Source organism: Bos indicus x Bos taurus, chromosome 16, assembly GCF_003369695.1.
Source record: "Bos indicus x Bos taurus breed Angus x Brahman F1 hybrid chromosome 16, Bos_hybrid_MaternalHap_v2.0, whole genome shotgun sequence".
NCBI lineage: Eukaryota > Metazoa > Chordata > Mammalia > Artiodactyla > Bovidae > Bos > Bos indicus x Bos taurus.
The window spans coordinates 18,951,141-18,969,177 of record NC_040091.1 but is presented as its reverse complement, the minus strand read 5'-3'; the positions used below and the strand labels follow the sequence as shown (position 1 = coordinate 18,969,177).

The window sequence follows — 18,037 nt, the reverse complement described above, 5'->3', positions numbered from 1 at the left end:
GCAGGGAGCGGTGTCAAGGCATTCCCAGCCAGTGACCCACCCTTGTCCTTGAGAACTAGAGGCAGAGAGGGTTTATTGAGGACTCTGCAGCTTTGGAATAACATAAAGGCTAATTTATAATGAAAACAGCTTCACATGACATGTTTTGTGTTAATAAGACAATTCCTCATGCTTCCCTCTGGTATTTACTTTGGGTTTGCTTTTATAACTCAAATAGACCATTAGAAAGTAAAGCAAAGTATCTTGTTTCATTAAGAAGCATATCATATTTGTTAAGAAATGAGCTCATAAACCAGAATTGCATGCAAGACCCCACCAATGCAATTAGAATTAGATGGCTGATACTCCATTAAAAATCAGTGCCTCAAAGTTGAAATCTGATTATGACACATGTCCCTGAGTTTGGTGAGATGGCTTCTCCTGATTAACATGTTTTTCACAGAAAGACCACAGAATAAGAGCCTTTCCCTTAATATACCACCAGGAAAGAATATTGTCAGAGGAAATATGGACCACAATCCTACCCACATCTGGGGAGAAAAAAGGATTTTGATAGGTCATTATTTAAATTTTAGGAAAACCTCACTTTCATTGAAAACTGCCTAGTAAAAATTGCAATGATGGAATGGATAATATTTGCTGAATGTATATGCTTGTCAAACCCTGGAATTGAGTGTTACCCAAAAAAATCCCATTTAATATACACACTATTTCTATGATGGAAGGACCAGTATTGTTTTGTTAGGGGAAATGAGGTCTCATTAAGTGGAAAAGTTATTTACAATTCCACATCCATCTGACCTCATATTCTGCACTCTGAAAGAGTAAAGCTTTTTTCCAATAGCTCATTATTTGTCATAGACATTCACTTAACAAATATTTGAGGTTGGGTTGAAATACATACTCTTACAAGTGTTTGTAACCTCTCCCCACCCTCAAACTCATGTCGGGCCATGATTCCTGCTACTGCTTCAGGTAGGGTATTTCATTTCTTTTGCTGAATCAGAGTAACAGTCACAAAATTAAAATTGATGGAGTTATGGGAGGTGATCAGATAATGAAGAGCTGACTGAAGAGTCTAGAATTGGGATTACTTTATGGACTAAGTTGAGGAAATGTTTGGGATGATTGCCCGGTACAGGGTACTTTGGAACATACATCTGATAAATATTGTGACTGAGAAAAGTGAGAACAAAGAAAACACAATTTTGCTGTGCTGTGGATTATGAATATGCAGATATATCTGTGCTCTGTAATCTCTAAGACTTAATCGGAGCTGCCTTTATATTCTTTTATGTTACTGGATTTAATTCTTAGAGAATGAACATATGAAAGTTTCTCATGGCTCCTCACATAAGTATGAAAACCAGGTTTTTTTTATAAAACAAAGTCCAATAGAATAATTTCCCTTATTGGAACATAATATTATACTCTTTGTTCTAATAACTGGAGACATATTTTGGGGGTGATATTTTCTTTCTGAAACTCTGTTCCATTCCTTGATACGGTAAGGATTACAGTTTTAATTGATCAATTGATCATGCTTATTCATACATATTTCCTGCTATTTTCCCTGATATCCGACCTCTTCCAACCAGTCACTCTCATGACTTACAGATTTATGTTTACCATTTTCTTTTCATTGTTAAAGAGATCATATGATATTGTAGAGAGTAACATATCCTCCCTTTCATCCTTTCAGCCATATGTCCATTTCCTTCACATATCCATTTTTCAATTAACATCTGTTGAATAAATTACTGTACACGGGGGCCTCTGCTGCTATAAGATATACAACCATAAACATATTAAAGCATTACAGTTTAGTAGGGGGAACTGATTCATGTAAATATAACACATTTGTGATAAGTGTGGTATTAGAAATGCAAAGATACAGAAGTAGTAAAATGAAGGGACTGATTAACTCCTGAAGGAAAGGGAGACCTAAAGATCTTAGTTGCGTTTCCTGAGCTGAATTTTTAAAATAAATAAAATTAAAAAAAAATAGAACTTGGCAAAGTATTCAAGTAGGGGTAACAGTCCAGGAAGAAGCAATAGGAGCAGGGAATTTAAATATATCAATCAGTTCAGTTGCTCAGTTGTATCCAACTTTTTGTGATCCCATGGACTGCAGCACGCCAGGCTTCCCTGTATATTACCAATTCCCGGAGCTTGATCAAACTCATGTCCATGCTATCCAACCATCTTGTCCTCTGTCATTCCCTTTTCCTCCTGCCTTCAATCTTTCCCAGCTTCTGGGTCTTTTCCAATGAGTCAGTATTTCACATCAGGTGCCCAGAATATTAGAGCTGCAGCTTCAATTAAATATATATCTAATGAAAAATGAGTTTTTCAAATGCTTAAAGAGAAACAGTAGCTTTAGATGAATAATAATATTTATGAATGTATTTGCTAACATTTGGTCAAATCTGTGAACAATAATTTTAGCATTTGGTTGTTCAGTTGCTAAGTCACGTCTGACTCCTTGTGACCCCATGGACTGCAGCAAGGCAGGCTCCCTTGTCCTTCACCATCTCCTGGAGTTTGCTCAAATTGATGTCCCTTGAGTCAGTGATGCTGTCCAACCATCTCATCCTCTGCAGTCCCCTTCTTCTTTTGCCTTCCATCTTTGCCAGGATGGAGGTCTTTTACAATGAGTTTGTTCTTTGCATCAGGTAGGCAAAGTATTGGAGCTTCAGCTTCTGTCCTTCCAATGAATATTCAGGGTTGATTTCCTTCAGGATTGACTGGTTTGATCTCCTTGCAATCCAAGGGACTCTCAAGAGTCTTCTCAAACAACACAGTTCAAAAGCATCGATTCCACAGCACTCAGCCTTCTTTATGGTTCAACTTTTACATCCGTACATGACTATGGAAAAACTGCAGCCTATGCAGACCTTTGTTGGCAAAATGGCATCTCTGCTTTTTAATACTCTGTCTGGGTTTGTCATAGCTTTCCTTCGAAGGAGCAAGCGTCTTTTAATTTCATGGCTGCAGTCACCATCCCCAGTGATTCTGAAGCCTTAGAAAATAAAATGTCACTGCTTCCACTTTCCCCCCTTCTATTTGTGATAATTTTAGCATTATTTTCAAACAAAACCCCTAAATGGAGGAAAATTGTTATTATTTTAATTTGAAAATTAGCATCATCTTCTCCACTTCATTTTGAAGTGATTGATTTGAAAAATCGTTTCTCCAGTAGTCTTGTTGCCTGGGGTAGGTGAGTCACACATTCCTCCCTAGACTCTTCTCTTAATATAGTGTCCATTCTCTGGTTTAAGGTGAGAATTGTATCTTCTAAATGGCTTATAATTAGTGCTTAGCCTCAGTTCTGCCCTCCTTTTCTGCATAAGGCCTAGAGGTTAAACTTGTTTTCTCTCTCCCATTTCCAGGCTTCAGCAAAGCCTAGTTGTTCATGGTCCTCAGGAGGGACATTGCTAGGAAATGGGCTCTTCTTTTATGCCCAGGACAGGTACTGTGCTGTGCAAATAGCCACTAGGATAGCACACCAACTGCCTGGCTAATAACTTTGAACTCTAAGGATGCTGTAAGCCTGGATAAGCAATACTCTTTTATGATACAAACGACTTTTTGCCTTAGCTGTATAACACATTGTTTCCCACCTGAGACTTATCTTATCTGGGACCAGGAGTTGGCAAAAGAAAACGGAGGGAAAAAAGAAACTTTAGTGGGCTCCTGTGTGCTCTCTATGTGTGAACTCCTAGCCCTGAGTAACGGAAGGTTAATACTTTCGTCCTAATGACTGTGTTTTAGAATGTATTATAAAATCACCTGTGGAAAGAAATTTCTAAAAGATCAGTTAAAAGGATGCAGACATACAGATGGGGAACATGAAGAAGAGCTAATGGAGGGAGATCAGGAATGTATTGAAAAAAAAAAAAGAAATTAAGGTCAGTTATCTTTAAGCTGCACTCCAGAGTTGAAGTTTAAGTAGGAGGGAAGGGAGAATGTTTTCTGTAGTCAGGAGTCATAACAGTAGCAGTAATGGTCCAGAATTAGGCACATTTAGGTAAGGCAAGAAGTAAGCGTTGAGCATGAAGGTACCTGAGTCATCCTAATTAGAACTGTTTAAAAATAGGACAACTAAAATACTGATGGGATTAACCTTTATAATCATGCTGCTGAGAGGAGGAGGAGAATTAACCTCAAGACAAATTCCAACACAGGCATTTCCTTGAAGCCCTACTGTCCAGTCTGCAGTCTCCCTGAGCTCTTTAATATCTGTCTTGTCCTTCTCTGCTTATACCTCTGCGTTTTCTCTGTGTTTTATTCTCTATAACTTGGGCAACCCAATCTTCTGCACCAAAATCTACTCTGATGCTCTATACAGATTCATCTAACAAATCATTTCTTGTAAAAATCATTCCTAATTTTTCTAGAATTCTCTGTGGCTTGAATATATTGCAATAAGTCTAAATTGACTCTATTCCTAACTATCTGTTTTAATGGATCATTTATCCAAATTGGAGAGCTATTAGGACCTGCATGATGCCATCATCATGAATCTTAAGGACTTAAGTACTTTTGTGCATGCTCAGTCCCTTCAGTTGTGTCCAACTCTATGCAACCCTATGGACTGTAGCCCGCCAAGTTCCTCTCTGTTCATGAAATTCTCCAGGCAAGAATACTGAAGTGGGTTGGCATGCCCTCCTTCAGGGGATCTACCTGACCTAGAGATCAAACCCACATCTCCTGCATTGCAGGTGGATTCTTTACCCACTGAGCCACCTCAGAAAAGAAAATACATATAATCCACCTACAATGGTCTTGAGTCCAAAATAGCCTTCTATATTTGTGATTTTGATTACACAATGAGTCAGGTAGGAGAATATATAGTAATTGCTATCGCTATAGTCTGTTTCTGGAAACATATAGAAAGCAATTTTCTGTCAGTATACGCAAAGAAGCATAATCTTGTTGTAAATTACTATTAAAAATGATAGACTTGGTTCTTTCCAATTGAATGGCACAGATTTTGAGCTTTTTCCTTCCCTGTTTTACTCTTCCTAAAGCTTTTAAAGAGGAAATATGCAGGGTCTAGGAGAAGAAAAAAATTAATTGTTAATGCACATGAAAGAATGGCTTGTTTTCAACTAGAGCGTCACATGAATTTTACAGTGTTCCAATTACTTTCTGTTTTTTCCCTAAATGATTCTCTTTGTGCTCATGGTTTTTTTCTCTCAATATCACTTATATTTTTATATATCTAAGTTAGTGATAGTGACAAATGTGCAATTTGTTTTAATTTGTCAGAACTTTATTTATTGTTTCAATAAAATATTTTATTATGCACACACTTGTGTGCATATTTTGGTGTATGTGCATATATATGTACATAGACAGGTACATGCACAAACGCATCCATCAGGCAACACCCAGGACCATTTCTCCCTCATATGCCTGCTCCATCATCCAAGTGTCCAACGTATTCCTAATGTTATATCTGTCAATTTTCTCCTTCTATGTCCAAGAAGTTTTAAGTAACTTGAAAATATTTTTGAATCATATTTTTCTCTTTTTCTATAAGAAAAATATGGATTTCATAATTGATCTAGATTCTGGTTTTTTTTTAATATAGTATTTGTGGGGAACAATGCCTGCCTAATCATTTGGTGCAGTTTTGTGAATTCCAGTATTTGAGTAGCCTACTTTGTGACTAGCACTGTACTGGATGCTGGGGAGATAATGATGAATTAGTTATATGAGGTTCCTGCCTTCACAGAGGTTAAATTTTATGGAAATGAGTTTAATTATACTTTTCATCAGCACTCTATGGGAAATAGACAGGACACTGTGAAATACATAGGCACATCTAAACTAACCTAGAGCAGGTTACTAGAAGAATTCACGAGACCTGTTATGCATAGTGTGAGCTAAGCAAGAAAAGATGGGTCCAAGTCACTTCAGCAGACAGAACTGCCCATGCAAAGGCTTTCAGGCACCAGGAGCATGACTGGGGCAGGCAGGATGGGCAGGGAAATGAAACTAGGGAGATAGATGGAACCAGACTGCATGGCTGGAGGCTGTGCTAGGGATTTCTTCATTTTCCTAAAGGGACTAGGAAATTATCACTTAATTTTAAGTAGAAGAATGAGATCTTCAATCTGCACTCTGAAAAAGATGGTTCCAGCTTCACTATGAAGAACAGGAGGAGAAGAGGCGGGGTGCTAGTAGGGAGAGTCTCTGTAGTTGATGTGCCTGGGTTTGAATCTGCTATTTGTCAACTCTATCAGTTTAGGAAAGTTTGTTAAGCTTTCTAACCTTCAGTTTTCTAATTTATATAATGAACATTATGCTGAATTATGAGCATTGCTCTGAGAACTAAATTTGATAATTAATATAAAGTTTTAGCGTAGCCTCGGGTGGTGTTCTGGAGAAGGCAATGGCACCCCACTCCAGTACTCTTGCCTGGAAAATCCCATTGACGGAGGAGCCTGGTAGGCTGCAGTCCATGGGATCGCTAGAGTCGGACACTACTGAGCGACTCCACTTTCACTTTTCACTTTCATGCACTGGTGAAGGAAATGGCAACCCACTCCAGTGTTCTTGCCTGGAGAATCCCAGGGACGGGGAAGCCTGGTGGGCTGCCGTCTATGGGGTCGCACAGAATCGGACACGACTGAAGCGACTTAGCAGCAGCAGCAATGGGTGGTGTTCAGTCACTGTATCTGACTCTTTGCCACCCCATGGACTGCAGCATGCCAGGTTTCCCTGTCCTTCATCATCTCCCAAAGTGTGCTCAGGTTCATGTCCATTGAGTCAGTGGTGCTATCTAACTATGTCATCCTTTGCCACCCACTTCTCCTTTTGCCTCCAGTCTTTCGCAGCATCAAAGTCTTTTTCTGGTACATAGTATTAACGATGAAAAAGTAGGTAGTGACTTTAACTAGGGAGGTGGGAGTGGGAGTGGAGAGTAGAAGTCCTGCAATTCTTAAAAGACAGTATTCCTAGGACTTAGTTATTAACTAGGTGTAGGAGCAGAGAGAAGTGAAAGACTCAAGGGTTGCCAGTTTTGGCAAAAAGCAGGAAAGTGAATGTGAAAGTCACTCATTTGTGTCCAACTCTTTGAAACCCCATGGACTGTAGAGTCCATGGAATTCTCCAGGCCATAATACTGGAGTGGGTAGCCTTTCCCTTCTCCAGAGGATCTTCCCGACCCATGAATCAAACCAGGGTCTCCTGCATTGCAGGCCGATTCTTTACCAACTGAGCTATCAGGGAAGCCCTAAAATGTAGGATCCTCAGATAAATTTGAATTTCAGATAGTATTTTTGAATGTAAGGAAATACCACATGGGACATATTTATATTAAAATAATTGTTGTTTACTAGAAATTAAAATTTGGCTGAGTATCCTGTGTTTGATCTGGCTATCCTACCAAAGATGTCTCAGGGCTCTAGATGAAGCAACTGAATAATAGATGGTGGTGCTATTTGCTGAAATGGAGATAATCAGAGGAGGGACCAGTCTTTAGTGGAAATATTATGAATTGTAGGTGCCAGGAATACACCCAAGTACAACATCAATTATTTACTCAGCCTTTCTTTAGTCATAATTGACATACTGGTAAAGAACAGCTATGGAGAAGGCAGTGGCAACCCACTTCAGTACTCTTGCCTGGAAAATCCCATGGACAGAGGAGCCTGGTGGGCTGCAGTCCATGGGGTTGCTAAGAGTCGGGCACGACTGAGCGACTTCACTTTCACTTTTCACTTTCCTGCATTGGAGAAGGAAATGGCAACCCACTCCAGTATTCTTGCCTGGAGAATCCCAGGGACAGAGGAGCCTAGTGGGCTGCCATCTCTGGGGTCACACAGAGTCGGACACGACTGAAGTGACTTAGCAGCAGCAGCAGCAGCAGCAGCAGCAGCAGCAAAGAACAGCTATAACCACATTTGTACAGGAAATTAGATAGTGTTGTGGTAGAGTGTTTGGTTTTTCAGTGTAATCAAAACATTATTTTTTTAAGAAAAAACTGGATAGAAAGTATAATAAAAACTTTTCATTTCTTTATTTCCAGGCTTTTATATTTCTCCAGGCAATGCCACTGGCTGCCTGCCATGTTCATGCCACACCACTGGTGCAGTTAATCACATCTGTAATAGCTTGACTGGTCAGTGTGTTTGCCAAGATGCTTCCATTGCTGGACAAAGTTGTGACTATTGTAAAGATCTTTACTTTGGATTTGATTCTCTAACTGGGAGGTAAGTATTTACAAGAATTAATAATCAGATATTTTTACTAAATTGTATTTGCAATTACTAACAGAAATTTTTTGGCCATATATTTTGTAAGAATAATATTTTCTATCCTCCTTAGTTTGCTAATGTATTCTTCATTCCTGGGTTGGGAAGATCCCCTGATGAAGGGAATGGCTTCTCACTGAAGTATTCTTGCCTGGAAGATTCCATGGATAGAGGAACCTGGTGACCTACATACAGTCCACGAGATGGCTAAGAGTCAGATGGAACTGAGCAACTGAACATGCAGAGTTATCTTTCCAGATTTCCTAGAGATTGAGTGTATAGGTTGTTATACATTGATAAATGTGCCCAGTCTTAGGACCTGGGGATATTTAATAAGATAAAATACTTTTTTTTTTTGCAAAGAACTCAAAATTTGGATGTAAAGGAAGGTAAAGAAATATCCATAGCACAAAATACACATGCACATACATACACACACAGACAAGCTGGGATAGGTAGCATGTGTGTGTGTACACTTTGTTCTATGTGGAGCCTGAATTTATTACAGCATTCTTTTATGTTCCTTTTGCCTTTTTAATTTAGATTTAAAGACTAGCAGATGAGAAACATCTTTGAATTCAGTGATAAGATTTTTTTCCCAGTGTGTAAAGTAACTTGTGAAAGTAAATTAGCCACTTTTCAAAGTTATACTGTCTTTAATGTTCTACCTCTTACTTCCTGTATATCCGTGAGCATTTGCTTTCATGCAGATGTTTTCATTGCTGTATTTTTGAAGGTGTGCTGGAATGCCAGTTCCATGTCTGTGTTTTTGGGTCTGGTCAGATTATAAATTTGTCCACTATTGGGACTATATCCATGAATTCTCTGACATTCCTGTCCCCAAGAAAACTAATGTTGTGTCTGCATATACCAGTCAAATCTATTTCTCAATATGTGTGTGTTTAAAAATATGAATGCTAATTATTCAAGGATTGGAGATTATTTTTTTACCTTATTGCCCCCTTGCTACCTGCCTTTTGACTCTTACACTCCTCATTAACACCTCAGTTAGACTGTGGACAGGGTGATGGGGTAAATTATTAAAAAAGAACTCCAACTATTTCATTTGTCTTTCTACTAAAATTCAATTAATTAAAAAAATGTTAATATATTCCATATTTATTAAAAAACTTTCAAGTTCTTATTACATATCTTGTGTTTCAATACATGCTGTTCGACTTCGGTTACCATTGGAATATCATCTTGGTTAATCTGAGAGCATTACTACTCTTCTCTACAAATACTAAATCTCTCTGAATGAGTGTATAAAATGCATGGTACAGTAAATGTTAAATAAAAAGTCTAACTATGATCTTGATAGTAAAATCAGGGCCAGTGATTATACCTATTACCCCTCTACATAATTTTTGTTGAATGATCATCTCACAAATTCCCCAGTTGGAACTCTGGGGTCAGTTAATTTCATCCCTGGCCACCTCTGTCTTAGAATTCCCATCTTTTCCATAGTCTTCCTGACAGCACTTTATTACCAAGAGAAAAATATCTTTGCTGTCAGCTGTCGTCCTTGAACTACTCATGCCTATCTGTGACATTTTGTGCCAGTCTCTTACCTATTTTCTGTCTACTCATCTCCCTGTTATTCCTGCTAATGTTGTCACCAAACCCCTACTTAATGACCAAGAGATGTATAATTGTCTTGGCTTTTTCACATAACTTTCTTTAAGTGAAATCTCATTCCCTTCATTATACCACTTCTTATGCCCTTCAATGTTTTAAAATTCAGTCTGACTTTATTCCATTCTACTTCATGCTCATTTATCTATCCATCCCACTCCCCACCCCAATCTTATCCAGGACCAAGAATCTCTTACAGATAGTGCTCTGTCACCTGCCACTCTTCAGTAGAGCTGGCTAACACTGGAATTGGACTCCCTGGGTTAAAAGCTGGCTTGAAATGTTAACCTAAATTAATGAGAAATAGAAAGAGCCAGAAAAATAGGTATAAAATACATCATCATCATCACAACAACAACTATGTTATTAGAAGGTGCCGAGGTTAAAATTAGGAAAGCAGACAGAAATCATTAAAAGAAAAGAGATAGGTGCAGGTTGGAGTCTATAAAATAGAGCCAACATTTGAAAATTGTTGTGTGGATTTTATAATTGTGGGCTTTATAATTGTCATGATAGTCATAGAGTAAAAAATTCAGATTAAGTGTTTGTTCAAAGCAAAAAGACTTATGACAAGTTTGTATACATGCAATTGTATATTTTTACATAGTCAGTTCAGTTCAGTCGCTCAGTCATGCCTGACTCTTTGCGACCACATGAACTGCAGCATGCCAGGCCTCCCTGTCCATCACCAACTACCGGAGTCCACCCAAACCCATGTCCATTGAGTCGGTGGTGCCATCCAATCATCCCATCCTCTGTCATCCCTTTTCATATTAGATGACTTATATTGAGTGAAGTAAGGAAGTGCACACAAGCACATATACATACACATGCCCAATATCTTCTTTATCCATTCATTCACTGATGGACGCTGAAGTCATTTTCCTTGGCTATTGTGAATAATGCTGAAGTGAACTTGGAGGTGAGATAGCTCTTCAAGATCCTGATTTTATTTCCTTTGGATATAAAGGACTTCACTTTCACTTTTCAGTTTCATGCATTGGAGAAGGAAATGGCAACCCACTCCAGTATTCTTGCCTGGAGAATCCCAGGGACAGGGGAGCCTGGTGGGCTGCCGTCTATGGGGTCACGCAGAGTCAGACACAACTGAAGTGACTTAGCAGCAGCAGCAGCAGTAGCAGCAGCAGAATCATAGGATAGTCCTATTTTTAGTTTTCTAAGGACCTTCATGCTGTTTTTCATAGTGGCTGTACCAACTTACATTCTCACCAGTAATATAAGGGGTTCCCTTTTCTCCACATCCTCACCAAAACCTAGCTTGTGTGTTTTTGATAATAGCTGTTCTAAGGAATGTGAACTGATATTTCATCATGGTTTTGATTTGCATTTCCCTGCTGATTAGTGATGTTAAGCAGCTTTTAATGTATCTGTTGGCCACCTGTGTGTCTTCTTGGAGAAATATCTATAAATATCCTTTGCTCATTTTTTGAAAATTAGAGGATTTTTTCCCCCTATTGAGTTGTATGAGTTTCTTATAAAATTTTAATATTAACCCCTTATCAGATGGATGGTTCACAAATATTTTCTCATATTCTTTAGGTTGTCTTTTCACTCTGTTGGTAATTTTATTTGCTGTGTAAAAGATTTTTGGTTCATCTCTTGTTGCTTTTTTGCCCAAGCATTGGTGTTATAGCCACAAAATTATTGCCCAGACCCATGTTAAGAAGCTTTTCCCCTTTTTTCATCTAGTAGTTTTGGTTTCTGATATTATCTTTAAATTTTTAAGCCATTTTGAGTTGATTTTTATATGTGGTCATTTTAAGGGTCCAGTTTCATTCTTCTACCTGTGAATATTCAGTTTTGCCAGCACCTTTGGTTGAAGAGAACACCCTTTCCTCATTGTGTGTTCCTGATACTCTTTTTGAAAATCAGTTGACTGATATGTGTGGGTTTGTTTCTGGGTTGTCTATTCTATTCCATTAGTCTATGTGTCTGCTTTTAATGTCAGGACCATACCATTTTGATTATGAAAACTTTGTAGTATTTTCTGAAATCACGATGTCTGATGCCTCCAGGATGGTTACTATTGTTGAACCCATAGTTTGCAACTTAAAATAACTGTAGGACTTTCTGTTACCTAAGGAAGACCAGAAAAGCTGTACAGTTGACTCACTGTGTCTTCAGATGGCAACAAGGGAATTAGCCTCATGTAATATATTTAAAGGATCAATGAAAGATGAAAGAAAATTAATTTATAATTGCTTCTTATGACTCATGGTTTTCCAATGAGCCAATAATATTTCTTCTCCTTTTTTTAAAAAATAATCTCTTCCTTTGGCTCCCAAGATTCTGTTTCTCTGAATTGTTTTATATTTCTGTTTCTAACTAGTCCTCTTTAACCCTTCAACTTACGTATCAACATCTATGATTTCAATCACTGCGTGCATGTACATGACTCTCAAATATATTATCATCTCTTCAGATCTTTACAATGGGCTCTAGGCCTATGGCCAGTTGTCTCTCTGAATTTTAAATTTGCATGCCACTCATTGATCCCGTTCCTAATGTAGCCAACACCAAGAAAATTCTCATTTGTATTACTCTTATCACGTCCACCAATTTTTTTTAAAGTCTCATGCCATTATCATCTTAGTGAAAGGGATATAAATCTTAAAAAAAAAACACAAAAAACTATTCAAGTCCACACTACCCATGTGTGAATGGGGCTCAGGATGCTCTCAGATTAGGCAGGGTTGACTCTGACATTGAGCATAGGCTGCTGCTGGAAAGAACTATTAAAAGCAAAAGCCACTGTGGATAATGTAGCTTCTCTGAAATAAACAGAAAGAATAAAGCCTCCCTTGGCCACACAGGGCCCAAGGAAATCAGCAGCATTTGTCCCTTGTTAAATCAGTCACACGGAATGCCCCTGTCTAGAGCTGACCCTTCTATTCCACTGATGAATTCTACCGTCATGTTTCATTTTAACGTTGATGACTGTTAAAGAAATCTTCTAGCACAGAAGGTCATAGAGAAAGATGTTTCAAAATATGACTGTGAGAGTTGCTTGAATTTATACTTTTGCTCATCATTGAGAAGAAAAAAATGGATTTTATTATTTTTATGTTTTCCATTCCTTTCCTGAATGATATTGAAATCTCTTTGTTGACTTCTGGTTGTTCTTGTGTGTGAGTGTGTGTGTGTGTGTGTGTGTGTGTGTGTGTATACAAAGTAACACTGACTATTTTGAAAATGTGTACGGAGATGTCTAAAACATATGGGATTCCATCTAGTATTAGGACCTTTTGTTTCCTGAGGGAAACACTCATTGTCTAAGGATATACAGACATATAGAACAGAGGAATAACTATTGTGACCTGATGTTAAAGTTTTTAAAAAATAATCATCTAAAATCATTTGAATGTACTTTGAGTCAGGCTCTGTGTTAGGTACTTAAAAGTAAAAATTTGTTTCATTAATTTCCAAAAGTCTACAAAGATTATAAGTATTTTATTGTTAAGGAGAAGATACAAGTATCACTGTATCTCTTCACTGATTTGAAAATAAATTGACTTTCTCATCTTCTTTTTCCATGTGTTTAACCCCTCCGTGGAGAAGGCAATGGCACCCCACTCCAGTACTCTTGCCTGGAAACTCCCATGGATGGAGGAGCCTGGTGGGCTGCAGTCCATGGGGTCGCTGAGGGTTGGACACGACTGAGCGACTTCACTTTCACTTTTCACTTTCATGCACTGGAGAAGGGAATGGCAACCCACTCCAGTGTTCTTGCCTGGAGAATCCCAGGGACGGGGAGCCCAGTGGGCTGCCGTCTATGGGGTTGCACAGAGTCGGACACGACTGAAGTGACTTAGCAGCAGCAGCAGTAGCAGTAACCCCTCCATGAAATCCACATATATACTGTTACCTTATCCTACTCTGTTCTTTGTTATGAATGACTATGTTTGCTATATTTTTCTCTTGGCTTATTTTGTACAATTTTTTTTAATACTCCCAAGGGCAAAAACAAATCAAATAGGCCCTTAACCTAAACTACAGCAACCATGACACCAATGCACCAAACACACAGTAACAGGCTGGAAAATCATTTGCCTGTCTTCATCCAAGTAGTTCATTCTTCAGAAGTTCCCTATCACAAAAAGGGGGCATATATTTTAGAAAGCTGATCCAAGTGCAAAAATCACTCCAGTTACCTTTGACACCTAAAGCAAACATGATTTAATCCATATCGAAAGCAAGCAAAGAAACCTGCCCAATGAAAAATCAATAAAGCAAAATGAAAAAGTATAGCATATGTTTCTAAACCAAAAGTGAAACCAGAAAGGGCCACATTCAGTTTGTCTCAGTGGGTAGTTGAGACCCATATGCGACACGGTGCACTCCCTGGCAGTGTCATCAAGTTGACCTGTGACTATGGGTCCTCTTTCCAACAGCCCACAAGATGACTCCAGTTCATCTGGGCATCACCGTTTTCATCCACACCTCACATCCCCCACAGGTTTCTTCCCTAATAACCTCTTTTTTCTATATGTATTCTTTGTATGTCATCTTTTTCTTTAAACCTAAAGAACTAGAAGTATCACTACTTTGTCTCTTCCTGACCAACCGAAACACAATGAACTGTGATTCCTCTCAGATAGGAGAGAACTGAGATCTAGAGTGGCCAGGGAATCAAAAGGCTTAGACTTCTAAAACATAAAGTAAAATTCTGTGACCAAATTACTTTTGGTTTTGCTACACAAGTTCTCCATTTCAACACTAAGTCATAGATTTGGTCTGGTCTTCTTATCGTATGTGTATTTCCAGGGCATCTTAATTGGTCTTTTCTTTGAGAATAAGATCAATGAATTCAAAGGGAAGCAGATTGCTTTCTTGTTCAGTTATTTCCTTTCAGGGTATCATACTGGGATGTTGGGAAACGTGCCTCACAGATTCATGGTCCTCAGTGACTCTTTGTTGGACAGCTAGCTGTTACCTAGAATGACAGGGTAAAAGGACCACATGCCTGTAAGCATCCAGCCATCTAGCCGGGGCTCACTCACAAACTGGTGGATGAATTCCCAGGAAAAAAACCAGAATGGTGATGGGACACTGGATACCTCTTCTTGGAACTGCCACAAAATTACTTTTGCCTTAGTCTATTAGTCAAAGCAAGTCACAGGCCAACACATATTTAGGAGAAGAGAAATAAATTCTACTTTTTTTAGATTCTACTTTTTGACGGAAGGAATTGCACAGTTAGTTGCAAAAGGCCTGCATAAAAAGAGAGGTGAAGAATTGTGATCATTTTTGCAATCTACCAATAAATGATGTATTCTCCTTTAATGCAGATTCTGTATGGCTCCCTAAGAGATGTCAGTTTTTATAAATCGGTAGCATTCATTCAATGTGATATTACAGGAAAAGTTCAGTAATGGGCAACGAGATATTTAGGTTCCAATTATAGCTTATCTACTAGACCAGGTATATTCATGTCCTATTTCGTGTTCTGTGTACTTAGTCGCTAAGTTGTGCCTGACTCTTTGCGACCCTATGGGCTCGCAGTCTCCTCTGTCTGTGGGATTTCCCAGGCAAGAATACTGGGGTGGTTTGACATTTGTCCCTCCAGGGGATCTCTCCTACCCAGGCTCATTTCCTATTACTGTTATGAGAATTATTTACCACAAATGTAGTGGCGTAAAACAATATGAATTTATTATATTCCAGTCATGGAAGTCAGGAGTTCCAAGTTAGTTTCACTGGGCCAAAATCAAGGTATCAACAAGCCTATGTTTATTTTGGACAGCAGGAAAAGATCCGCTTCCTTGGTTTTCCAAGGAAGACACCACCCACATTCCTTAGCTCACGGCTCCATTCTTCACCACTCTGTCTTCTCTGGTCTCCACTTAGGTTCTTACATCCTTTCTCTGATGCTCAAATTCTTGTCATAATTAGGCATCTTCTCATAATCCAGGGTCATCTCTTCATCTCAAATCTGCCAAGTTCCTTGTGCCGAGTAAGCTATCAAGCCCACAAGTTCTGGACATTAGGACTTTTGACTTTGTTGGGGGTCATAATTCAATCCACTATACCAGAGATAGAAAACTGTGGCCTGGGGACTAGATCTGGCCTGTCACCTGTTTATGGAAATAAAATTTTATTGGAACACAGTAATATTCAACCTTCACATACGCTCTATGACTGCTTTCACACAAGTAAAGCAGAACTGGGTTACACCAGAGGTCATTTGGCCACAAAGCTTAAAATATTTAGTATAGTTCTCTTACATAAAAATTTCTGACTCTATAACCAGAGTCACTGTCGCCCTGAGCAAGTTACTTAATCTCGCCAAGTCTCATAGAATCATCTCTACAGACTCGGGAAGAAGCTTAAAAGTAACTGGTTGAACAATACCCTATACATTTCTCTACACAAGTCACTGTTAAGACTAACCTGTCATTCAGCTTCTGCTGAAAACATGGGACTGAAAAGAGTTTATTGTCTCATGACATAGCTCTTGTTTATTTCAAACAATTCTAATCTGAGAAGGATAGAAATCTTACTCTTCATATTAAGCAAAAATTTCATTCCTCTGACTTTCTCACCTGGTCTTATTTCTGCCTCTGGGGTCACAGAAGTAGTGTGCTTGCTTCTCCTTAAGAATGCTTTAAGAATTTTAATCTACATTCAGACCTCAAAGTTAACATATTAATGTAATGAGGAAGTTAAGGAAAGGAAGACTAGAGCTTCTCGACGTAAATGTGTGAATACTGTTATTACAGTGAGTCTTCTGGGATTTCTTTTTCTTTGATATGTCTGGGTTGGTGACCAGTGTGTCAGATGTGGTCTACATTCCCTGTGATAAGGTGCAGCACCGACAAAGGAGGAACTGCCAGGCACCATAGCAAGCTCTTCTCTGGGTGACAAGAATGTCCTCACCCTGGACTCAGTTGGCACTGTGGTCTGGATGCAAGGGAGTCACTGCCCACATCCAGCTCTTATGAACCCCTTTATTTGTAGGAAGGCTTCACTAGGGAGGGTGGACTGAACACTGTTGACCTCCTGCTTCTTGATGAGGCAATACCACTCACTTCCTCTCCAATAAGTTATGTGAGTACGGCTTTTGGCTCACACACAGAGCATTTCCTAGCCCCAATCCCCTCTTATAATTCTGGTTGTCATTTCTAGGAGAATCTGATGTTACTAGTAGGCTGTGAAGAAAGGAAAACTAAGAACCTCAGACCACACATCCCCTGCAGAGATCAAATAAAATCTTATCCAGGGGAAAACCAAACTCCTCTCGAGGGCACTCGTGGGGTCCTGCAAAAAGAAGCCAGCAGAGAACTCTTCTGGCCTTAAAGAGTCAGAGTAGAAGGCCAGCCCTTAAAAAAGAGTGGCCCTTTCCTTGTGGAGAGGCTAGCAGAGGGAAAGCTGCGCCAATCAGAAAGGCTCAAAGAGTTAAATTGTTATTAAAGCTACATGTCACATTCAGATTTATCTGTGGTGTCCTATGTCTAAAGTTTTCTAGTGCTTTATTCATTCTTTTATTCAACAATGTTTATCGAACACTTACTAGTTGCTGCTGCTGCTGCTGCTAAGTTGCTTCAGTCATGTCCAACTCTGTGCGACCCCATAGATGGCAGCCCACTAGGCTCCTCTGTCCCTGGGATTCTCCAGGCAAGAACACTGGAGTGGGTTGCCATTGCCTTCTCCAATGCATGAAAGTGAAAAGTGAAAGTGAAGATGCTTAGTCATGCCTGACTCTTCGCGACCCCATGGACTGCAGCCTACTGGTTGCTAGTCTTTGTGTTAGGAAAAGATGGAAGAAAACTCTTTGTTCAATTTCCCCAATTCATCTTGAAGCCTTTCTCTTCTATTCTTTAATAATCATTAATAATCCTTGTCTAAAATCCCTCAGCAATTGAATGTCTCTTCCTCCTTTGTTCTGTATATTAAATGATGACTACCTCATCCACCGTTTCAACAAAGTAGAAAACTAGGAATAACTCCAGGCCTTCTTCCTTTCTCCTTTCAATTTGTCCACCCCATCCTACTGATTTTATGTACTAGACATTTCTTAAATTTATCCTGCCCCTTCCCACTGTCAGCGTTGCCCCTAATCTGGCAATATCTTACCTCTTCTTCACTTTCCAGCATTATCTGTCACCACCTTCCTA

General features: G+C 39.0%; 1 protein-coding gene across 1 annotated transcript in view; it reads left to right on the top strand.

Moving 5' to 3' along the window:
* The window catches only part of USH2A (usherin), a 938,899-nt gene that overhangs the window by 194,669 nt on the left and 726,193 nt on the right, over positions 1 to 18,037 (top strand). The window contains exon 13 of the mRNA XM_027564435.1: positions 8,042 to 8,225. Within this exon, the coding sequence (XP_027420236.1) occupies positions 8,042 to 8,225 (184 nt within the window). The remainder of the gene's footprint in view (positions 1 to 8,041; positions 8,226 to 18,037) is intronic.